Source organism: Stylophora pistillata, chromosome 3 (genome assembly GCF_964205215.1).
Source record: "Stylophora pistillata chromosome 3, jaStyPist1.2, whole genome shotgun sequence".
NCBI classification, from domain to species: Eukaryota; Metazoa; Cnidaria; class Anthozoa; order Scleractinia; family Pocilloporidae; genus Stylophora; species Stylophora pistillata.
This window is the reverse complement of record NC_142521.1, coordinates 43,509,483-43,527,342: the sequence shown is the minus strand read 5'-3', so window position 1 is coordinate 43,527,342 and position 17,860 is coordinate 43,509,483. Positions and strand designations below refer to the sequence as shown.

Below are 17,860 nucleotides of genomic sequence, written 5' to 3'. Positions count from 1 at the left end.
CATTAAATGAAACTTTAAATTTCTACTCAAAATTAATATTATTTGCTGAATATTTTTCAGGCCATACTTGCACCACTACATAAGTAGGGTTTATATTATTACTCCGAGGATCGCGTTCATACCACGTCGTGTTCATGAAACCGCAGTACGCATATACGATTTCCATATATTCAAAACTCATTGATTTATATCACTTCGGTCGGTTTAATATGAACCAACATACCGTCTAGCTCCCAGTGGGCTCGTTAGCTCAGTTGGTAGAACGCTGCACAGATATCGCAGAGGTCAAGTGCTCAAATCCTGTACGGGTCTGAACTTATTTAATTGTTTCTTTTTTCAGGTTTTATTTCCAGACTACATAAGTAGGGTTTATTACTGCGAGGATCGCTTTCATAAATTTCAAGGAAAACTTGTTCTCTATTCGGAATGTGACTTATTATTTGCTTAGTATACACGTAAGGAGATAGTGATTGATTAGCAGAGGGGAGGGATGGGTGTTTCTTAAGAGGCTTTTACCGGGCCTTTAATTTCTTCTTGAAATGCCTTTCTTTGTAATCCAATATATGTAATTTATCATGTGCATGCTATGGTACAATCAGCCCAAAGATGGCGATGAAAAGAGAAAAGAAAGAAGATGCTAGTGATGAAAATAGTGGGAAAAGAGGGGCGGGATGAGAGAAGAATGTGGGACAGAAACAAAGAAAAAAAAGCTACTTTCAATTGATTTCTCTTTTATTGAAGCAAAACGGAGATTGAAGGAGGATGTCGTACCATCGGAGTTCTGCTTTCGTCCGCCGGGGAAGAAGCCGAGGCTGTCCAGCGAAAATCGTCCTCGACGTCGAAGCCACGAAGAAGTTGGTATCATTTTCTTCTCGTTCTTCTTCAGAAATATGTATTTCAATCATTCATGATCAGTATAATGTCGAGCAATCGTGGCTATGCGACTTACCACTACTAAAATATTACTGTCTTCAGCTATCTTGTATAATCATTCTAGCAAGCTAGCCTGCCTAGTACTCTAAGACATGTAAAAATTCACTAAGTCCTTAGATATGGAGCTAAAAATAATTTGCATTGTAAAACGGGGTATGAAACATGCGCCTTCACTGTTATTGCATTTGATTCTGTTGGTGCAGGGACGAAAGAAAAATAAACATACATCAATGGACTGTATTTCTATGCATTTGTTTGAACAAATTATTAATCCAAACGCCGAAATCAAGCTATATGTATTATTAAATCCCTTACCTCTTTATTGTTTTCCACATACTCCAGAAGTGTTTATTTCATTCAGTTAAGGGCTTGCTGTATGTATCTGGGCATATTGAATGCATCCCAAGGTAATTCAAGTAATGGCAGTTCTCTGGTTAAAACTCAAGCAAGTTTCACTGTTCCTGCTGAAGAATGGAAGATATCCCATGATCATACCTATTCAATATCTGTCCCCATGGTGTACCCTACCTACGGTGTTGATGAAGATTCACTTGCCCCACATACAAAAATTGACCCCCTTGATGAAAATAGCATTGACAATGGCTTTAATGACAAGGAGGTCTAAGTTGATGACTTTGATGATGAGTATAAGGACCCAAACTGGAACTAACCAAAGGGTAAAAAAATCCCGCTCTCGGATGGAAACGAGTCCTCCAAGGAAGAATCAGAAGGTGAACTAGAACCTCCTTACACAAACAAAACAAAATTTGTTTTTAGGAACTGTTTAGATCAGTTGCTTAAACGTTTCCCCAAATGTGGTGTAACAGTAACAAGCCAAAAAAAGAAAATAACTGGGAGTATTCTAACTGTAGAAATGATTTGTCTTGATGGCCATACCACCCACTGGGACTTCCAACCAATCATTAAAAGAAAACCAGTGGGAAACCTACTCTTGGCAGCTTCAATTTTGTTTATAGGTAACACCTTTGCAGGTGTAGGCCGGTTAGCATCATGCCTGAACTTGCAATGTATTAGTGAGAGTGTTTTCTATGATACGCAGAGGCGGCTTATTTTTCCAGTTTTAAATCAGGCATGAGAAAATGAACAACAAATGGTAAGGCAGGAGCTGGTTAACAAGAGTGCCATTCATTTAAATGGTGATGGGCGTTGTGACAGCCCTGGACACAATGCCAAGTATGGCACTTACACACTAATGTACGATGACAATGGTAAAGTGGTGACATTCAGTGTTGTCCAGGTTTCTGAGGTCACTTCCTCTAATTAATGCCATGGAGGAGGAAGGTTTCAAACGTTGTATTGAAAGCCTAGAGGGTGATAGCATTGAATTCAACCGTATGGCCACTGACAGACATGTGTCCATCAGCAGCTTCATGAATACAGAACGTCCACAAACAAATCACTAATATGATGTCTGGCACCTTTCGAAGTGGGTGGTGAAAAAATTAACTAGTAAGGCACAACAAGAGTTGCGAGGAATTGATGCCATGGATACAATCGATTTCCAATCATCTTTGGTAGTGTACAGCAACCTGTGATGGCAATTTGCTCCTTTTGCGAGAGAAGTGGAAATGTGTATTACATCATATAGTAAACAAGCGCAACACTATATTTCATCAATGTGGCCACAGGCGAATCCCACCATCAGAAGCAAAGAACATCTGTTGGCTTAAGCCAGGTTCACCTACTCACTTACCATTGGAAGAAGTTGTCCTCAACACAAAGCTTCTCAAAGACCTAGCTAAGCTAACAGACTTTTGCCACATTGGTAAAATAGAGGTGTATGCTGAAATACCATTCAAAACGGGAACATTTTTCGTACAAAGGCATGGTTGCAAGGACACAACTTGCATTTGCAGCGTTAGACAACAATGCCAATGCTGAAAGACTACAAGCTTTGGTGCAGTCAGGTGAACATGCTGGCGAGGAAAGGTACAAGGCTTGCTTTCCAAAGGCTCACAAACGTTGGTTTGTGAAGCCTGTAAGTTAAAAAAATCTTACCAGTGTTTGTCAGTCTTGCTAGCACAAGTTCTTGAGCGGTGTGAGGGCGGTAATGCTGTTGCAGAACCACTACCTGTTGTACCTCCCCGCAACTTTGCTTCAGAACCTGAGCACCACCAAAGGAAGATTTACTAGCTAATTGCCGTTCAAGATTCACTAGCTAATCGCCGTTCAAGATTTAACAGATAATCATGCGATACCACAACTAAGAAACTATCTCTCTTGATTTACAGCATACCCGACAAAAGACAATGAAACAGATTGACATTGATTAGAAGATGAAGGTGACTGTAGGCACAATAATTTTTGATCACACTTTCACCACTGCAATCTCATCATTCCTTGATGAGCAAAAATGCTAGTCTAAGTCCAACAACTGTGAGTGTAAAAATGACTTGTGGCAGAAATGTCCTCTTAATACTCTCTATTGTTCAACAAAAAAAAAAATATAAATACACTGGGGCTTCAGCTAGGAAAACATTTGCAGCATATAAAAGGAAAAAATCATTTAGTCAAAATATTGAGTGTGATAGGTTTGACTAGTTATAACCCATTTAAGGTACATGTACATGGGCACAAATCAGAAATACTATGTTTTGAATTTTTAATCCCGCAATAAAGACAACAATCGTAAGTATGTGGGCCATCGATGAGCAGCTACATATATTTTCCATTTGGGACAAATACAACTACCAAGGGAGGGAAGGGATGGGGAATACGATAATTCACAGAGGGAGCGAACCCAACGATACGACACACGAGGTTACAATGAAATGCGATTCCTAGCTATGTATAATACATGCTCACCATTTATACCACCAAGACTAATCAGAATTGATATTGATGACTAGGGTCAGTAAACAGTCACGCATCTGCATAATGAAACCACTCAAATACAAATTCTTCCTCTGGTCCTAGAGGAGGATAAAATTTCCAGATACACATAACTACACAGGCGGGAAGCACAACTCGAATTTTTTTCCCCGATATACTTCAACACCACCGGGTAAGCTGAGTGTATGCTATGTTCCAGAAAAGTTTGTCTTCCCGTCCGTGATAGGCAGCTTTATACTGCGGCTTGTACTGGTACCAGGCTACCTGCAACACTCCTCTATCGATGCAAACTGCATAAAATCCAGGGTGCAGTGTGATGCATTGTGGCCGCTCGTCGCATTCACCATTGGTAACAGGTTCAATATTTTTTTTTTGAACTGCCTCAGTTTCTTAGCAGCATGTGCAGACTTCCACTCTTCCCAAGACCTGAAAATTGCCATATGCGCACCTATTTTGTGATAGGGTAAATAGAACTGCCTTACTATCGGTAAAGTTTTGTAAATACACTCTTTCTTTTTTATCAGAATACATAATTGTACATCTTCTAGAGAATAAACCTGAATTTGAGATTTTGAAAAATATATATTTTTGTGCTGAAAATTTGTAAGTACTATACAATTAAGTTTAATATATCTTTTTAACCAAACCGTATAAAATTCTACCCTTCTCCACTGACTGGCCAAAATGCAACAAGGACAGGGCTAGCCGTACGTTTGTTGCTAACAAAATTTCTGCAATAAGTGTGCATCATGGTTTTAAGCACATCCCAAAACAGAAATATCACATTAATTACGCGCTACAATCTAAGAATATTCGCACGAATATTCCAGCCTGAAATCGGCTGAAAAATAAGAATATTCAGCCTCGGCCGCAAAACAATATTCTCATTTAAAAAAGAGCGTAAGCTTATAAGCAGAGAGACAGCACTGCGGAAGGTCTGAAATTGAGAAGGGTGGTATCGTTCTTCACAAGCCGTGTTTACACAATTTTAATTTATTCTCTTTCAAGTTCTGTTTCTTAACACAACATTGCATAAAAATAAATAACCACAATACGCGTTCAGATCGATTTTATTTATTAAATCAAGTGATGATTTAAAGTAGTCTTAACCTTGCTCGAGCAACTGAAATAACCGAGCAGATGGCACAATTGCAACAAGCACTGAAATGAACATTCACACACGAAGGAGATGCTACGTAAACTTTAATTGTTGAGACGACGGAAATCGACGGTTAACGAAAAATATTATTTCAGCCAGAAACATACAGGACTTCGTTACCTACAAGTCTGAATTTTGCAAGTGTGGCTTTCGCTCTTTTTCCTCGATCTCCACATCCTCGTCTTTTTCCGAAGAGCTTCGAGCGCTTCGAGCTTCATCAGATGGAACAGTTTCTACACGCAGTTCTACCTGATACGGCTGTATCCCACACCTTCCCACTGTATTTTATTGAAAATCATTGGAATTCGAGCAAGATTCGGGAGACAAAGAAGATATAATGTGGTGCTTACTTGGTACTCGTTATGGCGGATTTCTAATCGAATTTTAAGCTCACTTCAACATAGCAATTCTGAAGTCTCTTACTCAATTTCACTAACAACTACAAGAAATTACCAGGAAAGAATTAGACCTTTTACATGAAAAAAGTTCATATTTGCACCGGAGGTCCCCTTTGAAAGTGTCCACATACTTTGCCGTGAAACTGTCAATGTTTTTCACCCTCTGGTCAAGGATACAACCCCAATTTCAGTGGAAATTACCCATTAAAGGAATTTTGGTCTAGCTCTGCAGCTTCTCTCCTATCAAGCAGGCACTTGGACTCCGCAAGTGAGGAGGTTTCTCGCCTTCTAGCGTTAAAAAAAATTTACCTCTACCGGCACCAGTTCGTCCCCACCTGAGCCAGTTCGTCCCCAAATCTTTGGACTCGTTTCCTTACCACAGAACGTAATCATTTCCTGTGGAAATCATGTTTCGACCAGCATGCATCCTATCCAAACGTAGGTAATTCATAATTCAATTCTCGCACTCGTGTGTCGTTCCATGACGACTTAGCGTGCATGCACTCGTCAAGTATTTGACTCAGAGAAAAAAAATTCACGATTTCGACAGAAAAAGGGGCCTACTCGCAAAGGTGGAGGGGGCGAACTTGCAACGGGGCGAAACCTCCAGTTACCGACGGTACAAGTGAATGTCTTTTAAAAGATTATCCATTGTTAAAAACTATAAAAGTAATACAAGAGCTATTATTGAAGATGTTAGACAAGAATAAACCAGCTGGGATAAAACGTGAGACGGAAATGATCTTAGGTTGCATGAATTTTAGGAGTTTCTTTTTTTAGATGTTTAATTTTCATTTTTAACGCTCATTGACGTCATGTGGTTATCTAGTTATAATAAACGTTTATGAAGGCTTATTCACAAAGAATAAAGACACAATTTCCCACAATATCTTAATATGAAATTGAAAACGTGATTTTCAACATTTTCCATGCACAGTTTTGGGGTGCCTTTTGCGTGTTAAAATTGAGAATTTGGCGGGCGAAAAGATATGATTTACTTGGCAGTTTTATTGTCATTTTTCTGTTTTTATTTTCCTAGCGCCCTTCAAGCTGATTATAATAGTAATACAGTTTGTGTCATTGGGCAAAAATTCGTTTTGAGCCCTCCTCGGAGTTATTTAACTCTCGCTCAGCGGCTCGGGCCAAAATAAGTCTAAGTCGCACTCAAATCAAATCTATGTTCAGTTGTTCAATTCCTGTGTTTTGTGAAGAGTATGAGAGAGAGTAAGTCATCTTGTAAATGGGTTTTGATCCAAACTCAAAAGTCCAAGTGAACTAGAAATCAACCAGGTTATCTGTGACGTCATTTCGGGGGCCTGGGGAAAGAAATTTTAATGCCGTATCTCATAAACCAACGCGAGCACCAATCTGTCTTAGAAGCATGGTGGCCGGCCGTACAACATGGAGAAAAGTTTGCGACAAAGAAATGTTCTGAAAGACAGCTATTGTTCTGAAAGAGGAAAATTTTACTTACTTGGATGGCTTCTGTGAGTCCAATGCTGGGATAGTATTCTCGACTCAGCGCTCGATTCTTTCCCGCAGAAGACTGTTTTAAAAATTTCATTTCCATCTGGGAGTACATTTTGACGACGTACCCAGTTTTATTTTGCGATGTTAATGTGCTTAAGAGACGTACACAAGCGAACTACCCGGCTCTGACGAGAGTCGGATCTTTCAAGATCGGATACCTTTCCTCGGGATTTCCATGGACGTTTGAGCTTGGTTGGTAAGTTGCCTGAAGGCCTCCATCAGCTGCTCGCGTCAAGGATGGAATTTTTTGTAGCAGCTCTTTCAACTGGCTCAATTTTGGCTCATTTTGACGCATCAGTCCCACCGTAATCCGGTATGGTGGTTTTTCACTTGCCAGGATACATTCCTCCGTCCATTTGCCACTCGATTTCTGGTTGACTTCTGCTTCAATAATACAACTCTGCCTTCGAACCTTCCTCTCCAACTTCGGTAATGACATGACATCTAGACTCAAGGAATCTTCAGTCATAAAGATGAACAGAAATGAAATGAACAGACTTGCAGAGTTGTGTAGCACACAACTACTTTTTTAAACTGTAAAAATTCCAGATATCATTGTGGTATACAGTATCAGTTGGGTTGTATACTATACCCAATTTATGTAAAATATAGATTATAATTTTACAGGAATTTTATTGAAAGGGTGCAAACTTGTGATAGGCATACATGTTATTTCCTAATTTTAAAAGGACTTTGATAATTTTTGAACATGTTGCTGTACACATTTTGTTTTTGTTATTCTTATTGTGTAGTTCCAGTAACAAGCCATTCACCCCCCCCCCCTCCACAGAAGGCAAATGAAAATTCCTGGGGGTCTCATTCTCAAATACCAAAACCTATAAAAGAAATTTTTGGAGATTTTTCATAATTTCTGGAGGGTGGGGGGCGGTGTTATAAAAAATCCCTTTCATAGGGGAGATATCAAATTTTACGGAGCTACACATTTTGTAGAAATATCCATAATCACCCTACAGACCCCTACCTCTATTGTTGCAAGGAAAGTAAAGCTAGAGACAACTTCCCTGTGCCTAAGTGTGTTAAACCAAAAAAACTTTCTGTGGATGAAATATAGATATTTTCTTGCACAATACAATCACTGTTGATGTAAACACTATAGTTTGAAAAAGGCACATTTTACCTGCTGCAATTTTCGCAATTCGCAAACATAGTGTTTCAGGTGACCGAAACCCAAGGTGAGCAGTACCAGGGTAGTACTCCGAAAAGGCTGTACCATTCAAATTTGTATGCCCAGTGTTGCCAAGATTTTGTTTTGCAAACTCTATGCGCTTTTCTTTAGTGGGGGCTTTTCTACATAGTTCATTCTCAAATTTTTTTTGGCAACTCTCTGCATCTAACACTGTCCAAACTGGTTCTGGACAGATGATCTTCATGTCACCCAGTTGGCTCTGGGGCTTCTGGGATTGGATAACTAGATCTGGCAGATGAACTGCCAGTAGATAACCTCCTTTCCTCACCATCCCCACAAGTGTGTCTTAGACTAATAATTTTTATTTCTTGCCTAGTCAGTGGATGTTTAATTGTTTTTAGCTCTTGAAGCTGATTATAAACAGCATGACCACTTTTTTGTTGTCTCATAGTCATCATTCCCCAACCAAAGGGCAACAGTCAAAACTGTGCTAAGTAAATTGTAAGGCTCAACTAGTTTCACTCTTACACTGGTTTCTGCAGTAAAATGATGAGACCATTTAAGCCATGGAAAACCATCTTTGTAATCCATTAGAATCAGATAATTGTTGGGTGTATTTATTACACTCTGAGTTCCAGGTTGGGCAAGAAACAATGAAATGTACTTTTCAATGTCAACATGGCCTACAACCACTTCTCCAAATTCATTAAATTCTAGACCAATTTGTTTCAGTAATTGGCAGGTGTCATTCAGATTACCAAAAATCTCATCTTTACTTAAAATTGGATTGATGCCAATGGCCACTTCCAATTTTTTGCCCACGTGTTTCTTAGTGCATCTTGTGTTTCCTTTCGTCCAATCGCAAGGGACCCAATAATTCCACAAGAAAATTCTAAAAATGCAGAGTGCTGGTTTTTAAAAACACAAGGCATAACGACATCCTTGAAAAGAAAACCATAGACCTCTTTCATAAATGGCTGCTGGATTAATATTCTTTAGTTTAAATTTAAATTAGCCCTTCTGGCCTCATTCTCCAGTACAAAATTCAAAAGAATACATTATCTCTAGCGAGGCCAGAAGGGCTAATTTAAATTTAAACAAAAGAATACCAATCCAGCAGCCATTTATGAAAGTGGTCTATTGTCAATTTCAAGGAGCCAGTTGCAAGAATTATGTTTGTTCTTTTGAACTATTTCAGTGAACACTTGCCTCTGGTTATAGAAGCCAGTGTTTGGTGAGGGCTCTGGACAAAACTGCTTAAAGTTTTGGGTAGCGCAGGAAAAGTTCATCTCTGAACTTGCATAATTTGCTGTGAAAATCATGATTTCCATCAGTTCCTTGCAGTAAAAAGTCCACTGGTGACACAATTTTTGCAATCTTTGGTAAAACTAAATCCACAAGTTCTTCATCGTTCAGACAGTTCAGGGGTTCACTTGCCCTTTGCTTCCTGGAATAAGGATTACTCTCGTCGTCTAGAAAGTCTTCTGTGCATTGTCTTGATGAAACCCGTTTCCGAGAGGTTGACAAGCCATCCAGTTTGTCCTCCGGATAAAGACGAAGATGTTCGTTTAAATTCTTTTTGTTTTTCTAAAACTTAGCACAATTTTAAAATAGGCAATTAAGTCGAATTACTGACTCGGCATGAAGCACATTTTCCTTTGCTCGATAAGACATCCAAACAAACAATAAAAATCACAATAAAAACAATTAGCCGGCAAAAGAAACAATACATATTTAAAAGTACTTTAAATGCTGAATATCGCCGCGTCAAAAAGCCCGCGATAATGGAACTGACTTCGAGAGAGCAACGAAGGCTCGATCAAAACTTCTTTAAAATCAGCACATATAAAAAATAAAATCAACACAAACACACCATTCCCAGAAACAAGGCAGCTTTAATACGAATAACATTTACTGTTGATAAAGCGAATGCCCGATCCAGTACATAAGTAAGCAGAAGTAAGAAATAAAAAAGCAAACTTCATACAATGCATGAGTACATCGAGCTTACGTTTGGATTGTCTGCAATGTTCATCGCGAAAAGCTGTCAAAGTATTTAACCACGCAGACACGGAGTTTCTCACGGCAGTAGCTGCATTGTTCAAACTGCTCATGACAAGTCTTCTCACTTGTTAAAGTGCGAAAGTAGTTAGCGACATCGACCTCGCATCACGCCGACCGGCTGCCATAAAAACAGATTAACTTGATGCACGCGTTGGTTGATGGCAATGACGTCACAGATCACCTGGAAGCTTCTGACAGAATCAATTCGATGTGAATTGGATGTTGAGACTGATTATTCGCAGTCTAATTCTGGCCAATTGCTTGAAAACACATCACTGCGTGTTAATGAATCATGCCGAAAAGCCAAATTGGATAATGTAAACAAGAAGGATGTAAGAGAAATCATTTTAATCAAAGGTCGTGGACTCGGAGCATCTCCAGCAATTCTGTCCTTAATTTCAAAGAAGATGCTTACCTTGTGGCCGAAATTCTCACTCATCGACAAAATAACCAAGATAAAAGTATTTCGACTCAAATCACTGCAGAAGATTACACTAGGGGCACGAGTTGTTGGAGACAGCGGGCAAGTGTTTGAGTCGCACGCTCACTCCATCGCTGATAAACATGGCCAGGTTGATGTTTGTCGTGATCCGTCTGTGGGTGGATCTTACAGTGGAGTCTCAGCCATGGGACTGTTATGGAGCATGATACCTGCACCGGGTCAGAGAAAAGGAATTCGACTGATGAAATCTGATGTCACTAAACCTTATAATGTCGCTCTGAACTGTTTTGATGGTCACATAGACCCGCAGGAATCAAGCTCTTCGCAGCCTTTATCAAGTAAAACGTTTGAGAAGGGGTACATGGCGAATGCAGTGAAAAGAATTCCTGTGAAAGAAGAAAGAATCCGCGGGACTCTTTTTCTTCCACCAGGTGATGGACCTTTTCCCGGTGAGTAGCGAAAGTTTGACGTTTATCTAAGAAAAACTCGATTGGTCAAGACTAGAATAGTGTTTTATCGATTAGAATTCAAAAGGAATTGATTGAATAGCAACCGCAATCCGTTTTGTAGTTTTACAGGTGTACGCATATGTCGTGATCTCTTAAATGTGACTACGGTGTTAGACGCAAATCGTTAGGGTTTTTACCGCGAATCAATTTTTTAACTGATCGCATCTGTGTAATCCTTCAGGTTGAAATTTTTAAAATATTCTGTGCTCTGCTATTTCAACAAATCAGCAGAGATTAATTTCATTCATTGTGCGCTGCAAACGTTTGTCTAACAGCTGATCTTGAAAGAATAAAGCGATGTAAGATGTTTTTTTCAATAGTTTGAAAAATTTTCATTAATGAGGATATTCCTAGACTATCTTAGTTGTTTCAGTCTCCTAGGAAGGCTCATTTTTATTCTCTTTGCAAGTCCAGGCTTAGCCCTCAGAAGAGAAATTCTCTCTCTCGCTCAAACTGAGTAGCACAGACTTAGGGCTAATTTCGCATTATGCAATAACAGGAAACACGAAGTTACGTAACGAAAACAGTTTAAGGAAAAATCAATGAAAAGAAACGAGACCTTTACATCATGGCTCATTTCCCATTTCGCCATGTTGTTTGCACATCATTTGAAATTGCGTTGTCTGATCGGCTTTGGCATTCTGTTGGCAAGGATAGTTAATGTAGCATATAAAAATGGGGTATCCTTAAAACTATTGATGCAATGCAGGGGTTACTATTGAAGTAAAAATAAGAATAAACCCTCTAGGGTGAAAGACGTAAGACAGAAAAAAATCTCCATTAACACTAGTGTTTATTGTTTAGATGCGCCGTAGCCTCTGGTAATAGTTTATAACTAGAAGTTTCCATGTGAAAGTGGGTGCTGGCGCCAGAGCTTGAAGAAAATACTGATAATACGATTTGAAATAAACGGTATAATAGGGGTTGGTGTAGCTTTTCCATTTTGTAATTGCTTGTAAGTTGTGAAAGTATTCATCAATGTTGAACAAAAGGAAAGACAAGGATAAAGGGTGTTATTCGTATTGATCAACCCTTGTCGGCGCTCTCCATATTTTATGTTGTAAATATCACAATCAAGCTTTTGTCCTTCAAAGCTCGCCAAACACCTTTCGGCAAGACCAACACAATTTGAAGAATCTTTAACGTCATTGAGCAAACGACAACTTCATGTTGTGCTCGAGAAGTTTTCTTTTTACTCAAAGGTTTAAAACAATTGGACTAAACGGTCGAATGGATGTTCTCAATGAGTGAATTCGTCTAAGAATTTGTCTCAAAGCCCAAACAGGGCAAGATTTCCATATAACCCCAGACATTAATTTTGCATAGAGAGTTGCGAAGAAACCTTTATATTTTGTCTTTATGAAATGGAATGTATAATTAATGTATGGGGGTCTATGAAAATCTTTCCCGCAAACAGTGATTTGAGTTTACAGTTGAATGGTTAGTTTCGAGGAACGATCCACATTTTGTTGAATGGTTAGCTTTACCGAGCAATCCACATTTTGAATCTATGATTACAAGTTTTCTTTCGCCTCAACCGGCAAATGTTACTCAATGGTCCAATAATCTACCTCAAGGGGCAGAGATTTTGACTCAACGATCAAATTTAACGCCTCAAGGGGCGAAGAATTAATACTGGGTATAATTTACCTGTGGTACCGGAATCGCATTCGACATACAGCAGGTTGAATTGGCTTCACACCTTTCTCTTTCTCCCGAGACCAGCAAGCCGTAGTCGGCAGTTTACTCCGAATGAAAGCTGTAACGAAGTAACCAGAAATCAAGGGAACATAAAAGAACATTGATTTACCGCATCGCTATTTTTATAAGTTCTGCTTGAGACTTCTCCATATTAAACCCGTGAAAGTGATAAATGAGATATATTTATTCATATATTTATTCTATCTCATTTATCACTTTCACGGGTTTATTACGAACCAACTTAACGGCCTGCTCCCAGTTGGCTTGTTAGCTCAATTGGTAGAGCGCTGCACTAGTATCGCAGAGGTCAGTGGTTCGAGTCCCGTACAGGCCTGATTTTTTTCAGGTCTGATTTTCGCTATTGCATAAATAGCGCTATCTACTGCGAGGATCGTGCATCATACGTATCTAATACCGCAGTTCAAAATATATGAACTTCATATATTTATTCTATCTCATTTATCACTTTCACGGGTTTATTACGAACCAACTTAACGGCCTGCTCCCAGTTGGCTTGTTCGCTCAATTGGTAGAGCGCTGCACTAGTATCGCAGAGGTCAGTGGTTCGAGTCCCGTACAGGCCTGATTTTTTTCAGGTCTGATTTTCGCTATTGCATAAATAGCGCTATCTACTGCGAGGATCGTGCATCATACGTATCTAATACCGCAGTTCAAAATATATGAACTTCATATATTTATTCTATCTCATGATGTAATCGGTTACTATAAATAAGGTTTTTCAGAAGTTTAAGAAACCATTAAAGGGCCTATCCGCACTAGCGGACAAAACTAGAATTGTTCCGACAAAATCGAAGGACAAATTTTGTCAGGACAAATTTTTGTCTTGTATGCGGTGTCCGCATTCAAATTTTCAAAGCTGGCAAATTCTGTCAACACCTTAACAGCAATGATTATAATTTAAACTTTTAATTTTGCACGCGCCAAAACATCGAACATTTTGGCGGGATAATGGATCGCATTCAAATTCTCTTACTAGTCGCATGTTTCGTGCTTCTAAATCTCGCCCAGATCGCAGAAGAAACGCTGCTTATGATGTGCTTGTTTTTACGGCATCAATTTCTTTTAAACCAAGCAGCCCTTTTAATGGTTGAACACTGTAGAAGACAGAGACGCCGGGCACGTTGACACATCCCCTACTTTTGGAAACTTCCAAGACCAAACCAGTCTTGGTTCGAGATCCACTTCAATGACCGAAGAATTCCCGAAGAGTATTTCCGCAAACAACTGTGAATGAATCGTCGTACCTTTGATATGTTGTTGAATGTCTTGCGACCTGCCGTAACACGCGAAAATACAAGATTGCGTGACTGCATCGCTCCAGAAAAAGTACTCGCACTTGGTTTGTATCCTCTGGCGCTCGGGAACAGTTATGAAAGAATTGGGCCAAATTTCAATGTTGGAAGAGCGACTGTTCTAGAAGCAGTCCAAAACGTTGTGGAGGCCCTTTTCAACCTGAGGAATGTCTACATAAATATCCCCATTACAGAAGCGGAAACCCGGGTTTGTATAGAGACATTTCAAGATGTTTCTGATCTCCCAAACATTGTTGGTGCAGTTTATCTTCAATAAACTGGATTACTTTGAAGAAGCTGCTAACTGGCTTGTAAGTCACCCTAAAGTCCTTCCACATGGTATAGGCATGCATACCATTTTCTATGGGTCATGGATTGCGCTGTTGATGGCAAGCTATCAAATCGCAGCAATAAAGGCCATTGTTGCTATTTCACCTCTGGTAATCGCCTATCTTCACCCTTTCCAATACAAAGGGGGAGTCTCTGACATGATCCCCCTCAACAATAGCAAAGTGTTGTCTCCAGAGAAGGGAAGCATCTGGCGTTTTGCTCCACCAACTGGCATCGACAACACGAATCCAACAGTCTCTAATTACTCAGCAATAACACCAGTTGAGAACATTAATTGCCCAGTGATGCTGGTTTCTGGAACTGACGACTTGAACATCCCCACCGACTTTACAGTAAAGTTTATTGTTGATCGCTTGAAGAAGAATGGAAAAGAACACTTAATGTGCACTAGCCTGCGTTATCCCCAAGCTGGACATCTCATCGAGCCACCTTACTCTCCCCTTTGTGATTCCTCTTTCAACACGGTGAATCGACTAAAGAATGGTGTGGTGACGCTTACCTAGCTAGCGTGGGGAGGGGAGACTGTGCACATGCCAGAGCACAAGAGGACTCTTAGCCAAAGATCTTACACTTTCTGCGAAAACATCTTCAGCAAGACAAAGGGAGTGAGGATTAAGAATGCATGAATATTCACTATGTATTTGGGAAGTTTTATAAATAGTCCTACGCGTAAAATTTCAATCATGCTTGTTTCTTCTCCTGTTTGGCAACTCTCACAGATATTTCCACGCGTAAACCTCGGTAATAACAAAACAGAAAAAAAAAGCGAGGAAATAAATCGCACTTGTCGCAACTCTTTTACATGGGAATGTCTTATCAATATGTTATAGATAAATACATTAATCAGAGTAAAATTATCGTTGTGTAGACATTTATGTTTCAACATACTTTTATAACCGATGTTTCCTCAGTTAGGTATCATTCTAGAGAAGAAACATGACCCTGAAGATTAGGATACTCGGTCGGACCGAAGTACACGCCATCAGCCGGTGCTGCTTTACTGAATCATAATGATTTGAATTCTACTCAGCTTCTTTTCAAGAATATTCACATAATATTTGAGTAACTTCCTTTGTTCGATGTCGTCACGCAAGGGAAAAGTAAAACTGTGTTGCTTGACAAAACAGTCTATAGTTTTCTGTTTTTTTTTTTGTTTGTTTGTTTTTATGATATCAGTAATTCGCTACTTATCGGAAAAGGGTCCGTGGCCTGGAGGAAGAAAAAGAGTTGCACGAATGTTACTTTCTCTCACTTGAATTCTGTTCACTTTATCTGCCATGTACCCTTTCTCAAAGGTTTCCCTTGGCAAAGTTAAGGCTGCTAATAGTTTGATTCCTGCGGATTTATATGACCGTCAGTTTAGGACGACATTGTAAGGTTTACTGGCATAAGATTTCATCAGTTGAATTGCTTTTCTCTGCCCTGGTGCTCTTTTGATGCTCCATAATAGTCCCATGGCTGAAACACCGCTGTAAGATCCAACCCACAGAAGGGTCACGACAAACATCAATTCGGCCACGTTTATCAACGATGAAGTGAGCGTGCGACTCGAACACTTGGCCGCTGTCTCCAACAACTCGTACCTCTAGTGTAAGGCTTCTGCAATGATTCAAGTAGTAATACATTTATCTTAGTTATCTTGTCTATGAGAGGAGATTGAGAAGACAAAGTAAGCATATTTATGACCACAAAAATTTAGCTCTATTTTCGAAGCCTTCTTAAAATTGACCCCGGTAGAGAAAGACTGGAAACTACGTGAGGCAAAAGTCAAGGGATTTACAAAGTAAGTAGTTTGCTAGGAAATGACTGGAAGCTAGCGCATATCGCTAAAATTATGTTGTTATTTTTTTTTTATGGCTACTGTTTCGGCTCCTGTGAAAGCGAAGCCATAATGTTGTCTGAGTTATAACTGATTTTCCTCTCTCTTGGCTCCTGTTTGTTTCACAACATCTGCGGCCGTTGAACGCTTCGTGACGATTAATCGGATCGCTTCGAATGTTACTCGGAATTAGCATTAAGTGATCACACTGTTTTCTTGTGCTACTTTTTGTTTATTTTGGAAAACTACAGATGGCAATAAGCATCTCAATCATTTTAGGGTGGCGCGTGGAAAAACAAAGCTGTTACTTGTAGAAGTGTCTTCAAAGGTGTGATCGGCGCATCATTAAAATTTGAAGGTCTTTTTAATGTTCTTATTTCGGAAAGAGAGAGCATTTTGCCGTTTAATTCAGCGAATTACGCCCAGTAGGTCTCAGGATAGAAGGACTGTGACACTATAAAAGATGACAAACATGTCAAAATAATTTACAGTTGCGTCTCCAGCTCGTCACAGTTGCATCTCCAGCACGTCCTTGCAGAAATATCTAAATAGGTTTGATCTGCACATCCTGAAAACTTTGAAAAACATTTTGATATGTATGATTGATAAGAGAGCATTTTATCATTTCAATCAGTGACAAATGCTCGAAAGAGCCGCTAAATTGGGAAGCCGTCAAAACAGCATATGCATATAGAATAAACAGAAATTGTGCCAAAGCAAATGATGTAAGTGATTACGCAACGGTTACTGCCAGCTATGAGCAGGCTGGAAAGTCGAATGCCACCTGCTCTAGGAACCAGTCAGATTACAAGATTTTTGGAACTACGCCCACTCACGAGCTGAGTAGAAACGAATCAAACACAGTGAAGTTTTTCATCAGGCCGCGGTTGTTTGAAGGTTGGATAAAGCTATCCACTGGACAAACTTCTGTCTGATCTAGTGGATAGCGCAGTACGTTTTGCTAACACTTATTCGCTAGATAACGTTACCCGTAGTTACTTTGCCCAGCTAGGCCCAGAACTGCTAGCATTCCAATTTACAAACGCGCTACCAAATGTAGTATTAGTATGTCCTAACTCTGGAAGGTAGTACCGCTGTCAACTCCAAGCAAGCTCTATCAGCAGCAAATACATCAAATACAAGTTTATCCGGCGGAACAAATATTTCGTGTACTTTCGGTAAACAATGGGATCAGCCAAATTTGCATACATTTTTTTCTGTGGGCAACGCCCCTCATGCCTTTCTGCGATGAATTACACACCGGAGCAAAGCAAATTAAATTTTTTAATAAAAAAATGGCTAGTTTATTAAACTCTCTAGCAGCAAAAGACCTGAATTATTGAGTGTATTTTACAATCTCAAGACAACCATGATCTAAAAACTAAAACTTACGACTATGACAATGATAATAACAATTGAGTCATTTAAAATATTTAAATGTGAAAAAGTCCTCCATTCTCTTTGTCTTACATATCTGAATGTTTCGGAAGAGATAGTACTTTTGTGTTTTCTGTCTTAAGTGGAGCTAGATGGGTGCAGGAGTGGGCTGGGAAACATATGGTGTAGCGGGTGACTGGGGGACTTCACTTTTGCCATGTATTTATAGCACAGGTCTACTATTCTGTCACCTAACCTATTTAA

At 39.5% G+C, this 17,860-nt stretch overlaps 1 protein-coding gene and 3 pseudogenes across 1 annotated transcript; 2 read left to right on the top strand and 2 right to left on the bottom strand.

The window, feature by feature from the left end:
• The first annotated feature begins 2,044 nt into the window (after nucleotides 1-2,044).
• LOC148736245 (uncharacterized) lies at nucleotides 2,045-3,116 on the top strand (annotated as a pseudogene).
• A 700-nt stretch (nucleotides 3,117-3,816) lies between these two features.
• On the bottom strand, nucleotides 3,817-5,770 carry LOC148736244 (uncharacterized; annotated as a pseudogene).
• Nucleotides 5,771-6,939: 1,169 nt separating this feature from the next.
• LOC148736243 (uncharacterized) lies at nucleotides 6,940-10,347 on the bottom strand. The gene is made up of 2 exons (XM_088751538.1): nucleotides 10,032-10,347; nucleotides 6,940-7,332 (listed from the first exon to the last, which is right to left on the bottom strand). The coding sequence occupies exons 1-2, from the start codon at nucleotides 10,132-10,134 to the stop codon at nucleotides 6,989-6,991; spliced, it is 447 nt and encodes a 148-aa protein (XP_088607664.1). The 5' UTR covers nucleotides 10,135-10,347; the 3' UTR covers nucleotides 6,940-6,988.
• Nucleotides 10,348-10,402: 55 nt separating this feature from the next.
• LOC148736242 (bile acid-CoA:amino acid N-acyltransferase-like) lies at nucleotides 10,403-16,004 on the top strand (annotated as a pseudogene).
• Nucleotides 16,005-17,860: the final 1,856 nt, after the last annotated feature.

What these genes read in the sequence shown, in the direction of transcription:
- LOC148736243 (XM_088751538.1), bottom strand. Translation starts at nt 10,134, where the DNA reads ATGAGCAGTTTGAACAATGCAGCTACTGCCGTGAGAAACTCCGTGTCT. An exon ending in ACATTGCAGACAATCCAAAC is followed by an intron (nt 7,333 to 10,031) that starts GTAAGCTCGATG and finishes TTATGACTGAAG; the next exon opens with ATTCCTTGAGTCTAGATGTC.